Raw genomic sequence first — 6,962 nt, 5'->3', positions numbered from 1 at the left:
GTCAGCATTAAGTAAGTTCCCAAGAGGAACAGAGTGACCCATTTGGCTGAGCAAAGCAAGAGTGAACATCTTAAGAAATGTGAGCTCCTCATACCCTTCCAGTCCTGCTCAGGTTCCAGGTTAGTTTTCTCCTCTAGCCTCCTTCCCTGGGCTCAAATTCTCAACTGCTGTGGGTGAAGGGTTTGTGGAACGCTGCTGACCAGAGTTCCTCCCCTCTGAAGGCCTGTGTAGGGTTATCTGAAGGTGTTTCCACCCACAGTGCAGGAAAGAAACTCTGTGGAAGGCGCAAGGGGCAGCAAGTTCTGCAGGCACCCACGAGAGATGCCCGACACATCCCTGAAGAGCAAAGTGACAGCAGAATGTGAGGGGAGAGCCAGCGAGGCAGGTGCTCATGTTCTCACGCCCCAGCCTAGCCCAGCCAAGTGCTGATGGCCCGCACCTGCCAGTGCGGACGGTCCCACTGTCCGTACCACGGTGTGGGCTTGAACGCTGAGGTATGAAGGCTACATGTGGAAATGAGGAAAAGTGAGAGGGTAACCTCAAAGGAGACAGGAAGGTTTAATTGAACAGGAAAAGATCAAAAGTACAGCCAGCATCCCACTTGGTCTTTTTTCCATTCTCCTTTATTCCATAAACACCTAGTTACAAGTTGCACAAATCAAAAAATAAGGGTGTAGGGAAGAGTCTTGTGATGTGCGTGGGCAGGACGAGGGAGAAAGAGTTGGGAACCAATCTGCTCCTTTCACAGCCCTGGACAGGGCTACAGCCCCTCAATGGGGACTCTGAGGAAGAGGTGGGCAAAGATCCAGGGTAGCTGAGGGATGGAGGAGGCCCCTAAACCCAGAGCTCACCCCAAAAGACCCTTCAATGCATGGCAGGAGTAGAATGGGAAAGGTGAGGGCGTTTGATTTGGAGATGGAGTGGCAGAATGAAAAATCAAGTTAGTAGATGCAGAGGCGGAGTCATCATGGTAAGGGGATTAAAGAAGGAAAGGAAAAAGTAGGGAAAGGGTGCAGTGAAAGGTTCTCCCTGAGACCCCCAGGGAGAGGTGGGGGCCGGCTTGCCTGTTAATTTACTATTAAATTGGGGATGGGATTCAGAGAGGAAAAAGTTATTTCAAGGGATGATTTCTCAGCCTCTCAGCCTGTACCTGGAGGGGGAAAGAGAGAGGAACACAAGTCAAAAGGAAGAAAAAACTTACGTAAGGGCCAGGAGTTGGGGTTTAATCCCCGATTCCAATGAGAACATTGTTCTCTTTCCAGCCAACTAAGACTTGTACAGACAAACACAGCTCCTATGGGAGCCCGGGCTGCGCCGGCCTCATGGCAGAGGACCATCTGCAGGTGTACCCCCGCCCTCCTTACCCTGACACTTACAAGAGAGGCTGAGGGCCCAGGGCCCTCACCAGTCATAGCGACGGGACTGTCGGGAAGGGGAGTCCTCAGGTCCCTGGATGGCCAGGCGGGGAGGTCCCTCTGCCCTTCGTCCCCCCGCCCCTGAGGACTCAAGCCGCCGAAACTCCAGGGGGCGCTGCTGCCGGAATCGGGACGTCTCCCGCCGCCACTCGTCATCAAACGCTGCGGCCTCACCTGGAGAGGACAGAGTGGACATGAGGCCTGCGTGCAGCCTCACTCCTGGAGGCGGATGCGCGAGCCAGCCACAGCTTCTCCGGCCAAAGCCGCGAAGGCTGAGTGTGTGTGCAGGGATGTGGGACGGCAATTCCATTAGCTCGTTCGGTTTCTACACGGTCCCGGGAAGCCACTGGTAGGCCTAAGGTGGTCTACTGAAGGAAGAAATCAGAATGAGATTATTCTTCAGGTTCATAGTCCTATGTGCACACTAGGTACTTAATTGCGGATTCGAAAAAGATAAGAGAGGAGAAAGGAAAAAACGGATCCAAATGGAGAAGGGTGTAACACTATCAACACGGAACCTCAGGGACAAAGTCAGCCCCTCACAGTGAGGACACTGCCAGCACCTGACACAGCCCCTGAGCTGAGCGGACTCCAAGCGCGGTAAGAATATGGGGCTGACAGCTGGGCGCGGTGGCTCATGCCTGTAATCCCAGGACTTTAGGAGGCCGAGGCGGGTGGATCACCTGAGGTCAGGAGTTTGAGACCAGCCTGGCCAACATGGTGAAACCCCGTCTCTACTAAAAATATAGAAATTAGCTGGGCGTGGTGGTGCACGCCTGTAATCCCAGCTACTCGGAAGGCTGAGGCAGAATTGCTTAAATCCAGGAGGCGGAGGTTGCACTGAGCTGAGATCATGCCATTGCACTCCAGCCTGGACACCTGGGCAACAAGAGTGAGACTCCCTCTCAAAAAAATAAAAAAAAAAAGAAAGAAAGCAAAAGAATATGGGGCTGACCCAGAGCTTTGCACAGTTTATAGGGTAGGGAAGTGAGAGGGAAGGCTCACTCTCATCCAGGTTGATATAGTCCTGCCGTTCCTCCTGGTCCCCCGTGCGATGGTTTCGGGAGCGCTGGAGGATGTGAGCCCTGTCCCGGATGTGATGCCCGATGGACATCTGTTCCAGTCCACTGTCTGAATCCCGAACAGTCCTCCGTGTCTCCCGGATCTGGGATGAGGCAGAACATGGCACACTCAGCCACCCCTTCCAAAGCCCTGGCTACACCATCTCAGGATAAACACACCACCCACAACCCAATCCGAAAAAAGCAGCCAGGGTTTCTGTAGATGCCACTCAATCCCACATTCTCCAGGATAGGAGGGCTCACCCCGCCTGGTGCCGAGCGCATCTCTGATGTCTCTTGGTAAACCTTGGGGGCACCATCGCCGGTATTGGAGTAGGAGATGACAGTAGAAGATGAGAAGGTCTGGCAATTGCCTCCAGCTGTCATGTGTTCCTAAGGACAGGGTAGGTAGGGGAGGGCTGAATGGGGAGGCATCCCCCCTGGTGAAGGGATTTCGCCCTTCAACTCCCTGTTCTAGCCTGTATCTTTCTTACAAAATGTAACAACTGAAAAAACATCAGGACTCATCGTTACCCTCCCAAATTCCTCTGAGTCCAATCACAAGCAAGAAGGACCTGAAGAGACAGAGACTTAATTGTATGCTACATAAAAGTGCTGCTGCTGCTTCAGGCAGGCATGACAGCAGACACAGGGTCCCAAGGCTCTCTGCTTCAATTACTTTATCCAGTACTTTATCCTTGACTAGCATACTGTCTCCCTCTTGCCTTAGAGGATTCAAGGTGCTGTCAGCCATCACTGAGAGCAAGGCCAGGGAAGGGTGTGGGGCAAGGCTCACCATGTTACCAATCATGTCGTTCATCATCCCAAACATGTCCATGAAGCCACCCGACTGGAGGAAAGAGATGGAAAATAGAGTCAGGAAAGCAAAGTCAGTGTTCAGAGCTGATTCTGTTTAGGAATCCACGAGCCACATGGCTGCACATTTCCTTTCTCGTCTTCCTTCACATCTAGCAAGTAGTCTTTCTCATTCTCCCTTAACAGAACCAGAATACTCATGTTTCTCCTCCAGTAAACTGCTGACCCCTCCTCAGTCTCTATGACTGCTCTGATCCAATTTTCCTTCTCCTGCCTACTGTATTCCCCCATCTTTAGGAAGCAAGCCAAAGTTAATGGATTCTAAACTAAAGAGATAAGGCAAAGACCAGATTTTGCTAGACAATTACATCTTCCTAATGAGTATGAACTCTAGGAGTACAGGAGTTAATAACATCTTTTCTTTTTTTTTTTTGAGATGGACTCTGGCTCTGTTGCCCAGGCTGGTGTGCAGTGGTGAAGTCTCAGCTCTCTGCAACCTCTGTCTCCTGGGTTCAAGCGATTCTCAGCCTCCAGCGTAGCTGGGACTACAGGCATGCACCACCATGCCTGGCTTTTTTGGTAATTTTAGTAGAGACGAGGTTTCACCATGTGGGCCAGTCTGGTCTCAAACTCCTGACCTCAAGTGATCCCCCATCTCTGCCTCCCAACAAGAGTTAGTAACACCTTTCACCAGGTGCAGTGGCTCACACCTGTAATCCCACCACTCACGCCTATAATCCCAGCATTTTGGGAGGCTGAGGCAGACGGATCACTTGAGGTCAGAGTTCAAGACCAGCCCAGCCAACATGGTGAAACCCTGTCTCTACTAAAAATACAAAAATTAGCCGGGTATGGTGGCTCGTGCCTGTAATCCCAGCTACTCTGGAGGCTGAGGCAGGAGAATCACTTGAACCCGGGAGGCGGAGGTTGCAGTGAGCTGAGATCATGCCACTGCACTTCAGCCTGGGCGACAGGGCAAGATGCTGTCTCAAAAAAAAAATAAACAATAAAAATAACATCTTTAACCCACAGGGCTCCTAGCACCCAAAAGGCTCAGAGCTTTGTGAACGTCATGAAAAGAAGATTCTGGGGTTACCCATGAAACTATTCCAAAGAGGCAAATGTGGGAATAATATCTAAGGGTAGAGAGTGTGTCTGAGATGGAAGGACAAAGGAAGATGAGGACTCACCATTCCCAGCATCCCAAAGGGGGAGACAGCTCCAGTCTATAGGAACACATGAGAAACAGAAATTAGAGACTTCATCGTATCTCCTTACAATCCCAAACCAGGCCCATGGCCTCAATTTTTGTTTTCCATCCTCTCGAAAGGGAGTCACAAAGCTCTTTTTCCTGATCCCTTCCCCAACTCCTAGAGCATTTCACTTGCTCAGTTGGCTGCAGGGCAAGAAAACTAAAGTGCTTTCCTAACCACCCTCCAACCTTTGGGTCTCAGGTGTGTCTCAGCACCATTACCTGCTGCATCCTGCGGCTGGCAGGCCTGGTCCCTGGCATGTTGCCATCTGTGATGCTGAGGAAGGGGCTATATCCAAAGCCACCTGCCAACATACGGCTCATATGCTGACGGTGAATAGCAAAGGGGTCCCTGTGAAGTGAGCACATAGTATGGATGGCAGAAGCACCAGGCTGTCAATCCCTCCACCACCCTGCAAAAAAATACGCACAGGGCAACAGTGGCACCAATGCCTACTTCCTGCTAGGTGGGAGCTGGGTATCCAACCATTCCCAGCAATGGGAACCCAGATGTCTGCCTGAACTGCTCAGAGACCTGGAGTGGGAGAGCTTGAGGGGGAGGGAATACTCACATCAGGAACATGGGATCCTCAGGCTCCACATCCCTCATGAAGCGGAACATCCTGATCTCAGCTCCAGGGGGCTCCACACTGAAAAGGTGTGGAGGCTCAGATACTTGGAGGTGGCCAGGCTTTTGCACACCCACTCAGTGTAAGGACTCTCAGGGCACTGGCCTTTCCCAAACCTTGTAAGTGACCCCCTAAACTCCGGGGAGACCCTACTACAGGTGTTCCACACAACCCCCTAGGGAGAGAAGAGCTCTTCAAACCTCTTTCTCAATTAGAGCCATGGAAAATTTTCCCAGGCCTCTGGGTTTCTCCCTCCCCCACTCAGTCATCCTCTTCCCAAATCTCTGGCCGGTACATACTCTCCCCTCCTCCCCCAACGTCACCGTTCTAGATGAGAATCCCAAGTGCCGCTCCTCCGTCCCATTAATGACCCCAGTCAGCCTCCCCCTCCTTACACCCAGGCCTCCCCCAGGCAGGCCTCACTATGCCCCCCAGGCAGGCCTCACTATGCCCCCCGCGCCCGTCTGCGGCTCCCCCAGCTCCCGCCTCCCCGCCAGGCGAGCAGGAGAGGTAGGCCTGAGCCTCTCCTCTCCCGGCCCCGCATCCCCGGCTTCCAGACCCTGCAGCCCCGCGGGCCCGCTCCCGTTCCTGGCTGCCCGCTCTGCCTGAGCCTCACCAGTGCCCGATTTGGGCTCAGCGGCCCATCCGGCCGGTTTCGCTTCCCGGTGCGCTGCAGGGTCAGGGTCGCGGCCCGGGACGCGGGGATTGGTCCAAGCTGTAGCTCTGCGGCCACCCGCGCCGCCTCCTCCCACAGCTGCCACCTCCGTACCCCGCCTCGGCCTACGGAGCGAGAACCTCGGCCAGGCCCGGGCGGAAGTGACGTCATCATGCAACCGCCCACCCAGGGCCGGGCCGTGGGAGCCCCGCCCACTAGCGTGGGTGTTGAGAAGCCTATGGCCGCGTCCTAGGGGCGGCGGGGCCAGGGGCTAGGGGCCAAACTCAGGGGAGTGGAGCCTGAGGCCGGGCGGGGTTCCCTTTGCACGAGTAAGGGGAGCTCCTTAGTAACCTGGATTTGGGTTCTGTGGACTGGAAGAGGCTCCCATAAGGCCGGGGGTGGGGGAGGAGAAGAGGAATCCATTCTTCGGGAGGGATGGGGTTGGGGGTTGAACGTGGGGGCGAAGTGCAGCACGTTCCCTCTCCCTCCTCCAGGGGAAACTGGAAGACGAGGGGCAGGCTCTCTGTGGGCCACCAGGTGGGGCAGATCCCTGGGGGACGCTTTAAGCAGACTACTGGAGAAGCGTTCTACCCTAGAGGGAGGATGGGCAGTTTTCCTGCGGGTGAGGCGCTAGGGCCTGTCCCCCCTTGAGGAGGAGCGTTCCTGGCAGGGCGGAGTCCCCGGAGTGACAAAGAGGAAGAGGTGAACCTCTCCAGCCCAGATCTGGTTAGGGCTTCAGAAAATTCGATGGGGCAGAGAATCCAGGTTGCGGGATTGGTCGCCAGATGGCGCTCCTCGGCCAGGCTGGAACCCGAGGCCCTTGAGAACTGGCTTTGGAGAGGAACTTGGACCCTTCCCCATTACCCATCTGTGAAGTGTTGGACCCGGAAAAGGCTACAGTTCTGAAATCTATTAGTTTAATGCCAATCTTCCCTTCTTTTTACTCTAATTCTTGCGTCCTCAAGAGCTCCCAGTCCTGCACAGACCTTTCTTGCTTGCTTTCTTAGGTCAAAGGTCTAAAGTTTTGGGGAAGAAAGGAGTGGAGAGCTCAGTTAACCTGGATCACCCAGGGGAGGAGCTAAAACGGAACCTAAGAGACCTGCCTCCAAGGCTAGAGACTGATACTTTGACATA

General features: G+C 54.0%; 1 protein-coding gene across 2 annotated transcripts; it reads right to left on the bottom strand.

Moving 5' to 3' along the window:
- Nucleotides 1-605: 605 nt before the first annotated feature.
- On the bottom strand, nt 606-5,953 carry MLF2 (myeloid leukemia factor 2). Of its 2 annotated transcripts, none has more exons than XM_012472853.2 (9): nt 5,790-5,953; nt 5,117-5,194; nt 4,767-4,896; nt 4,483-4,518; nt 3,273-3,326; nt 2,741-2,869; nt 2,421-2,580; nt 1,377-1,589; nt 606-1,150 (listed from the first exon to the last, which is right to left on the bottom strand). In XM_012472853.2, the coding sequence occupies exons 2-8, from the start codon at nt 5,164-5,166 to the stop codon at nt 1,402-1,404; spliced, it is 747 nt and encodes a 248-aa protein (XP_012328276.1). In that variant the 5' UTR covers nt 5,167-5,194; nt 5,790-5,953; the 3' UTR covers nt 606-1,150; nt 1,377-1,401. The 2 variants fall into 2 exon arrangements, with proteins under 2 accessions (XP_012328276.1, XP_012328277.1); XM_012472854.2 differs by lacking the exon at nt 5,790-5,953 and adding an exon at nt 5,733-5,768.
- Between the last annotated feature and the right edge of the window lie 1,009 nt (nt 5,954-6,962).

The sequence above is a fragment of the Aotus nancymaae genome, unplaced genomic scaffold, assembly GCF_030222135.1.
Source record: "Aotus nancymaae isolate 86718 unplaced genomic scaffold, 86718_ANA_hifiasm-v0.15.2.pri h1tg000016l, whole genome shotgun sequence".
Lineage (NCBI taxonomy): Eukaryota > Metazoa > Chordata > Mammalia > Primates > Aotidae > Aotus > Aotus nancymaae.
This window is presented reverse-complemented; position numbering and strand designations above follow the sequence as displayed.

Coding starts and splice junctions, on each gene's coding strand:
- MLF2 (XM_012472853.2), bottom strand. CDS start 5,166: ATGTTCCGCTTCATGAGGGATGTGGAGCCTGAGGATCCCATGTTCCTG. Junction 4,897..5,116: donor GAGGATCCCATGTTCCTGAT/GTGAGTATTCCC, acceptor CTCACTTCACAG/GGACCCCTTTGCTATTCACC. Junction 2,581..2,740: donor TGCGCTCGGCACCAGGCGGG/GTGAGCCCTCCT, acceptor GCCTCATCCCAG/ATCCGGGAGACACGGAGGAC.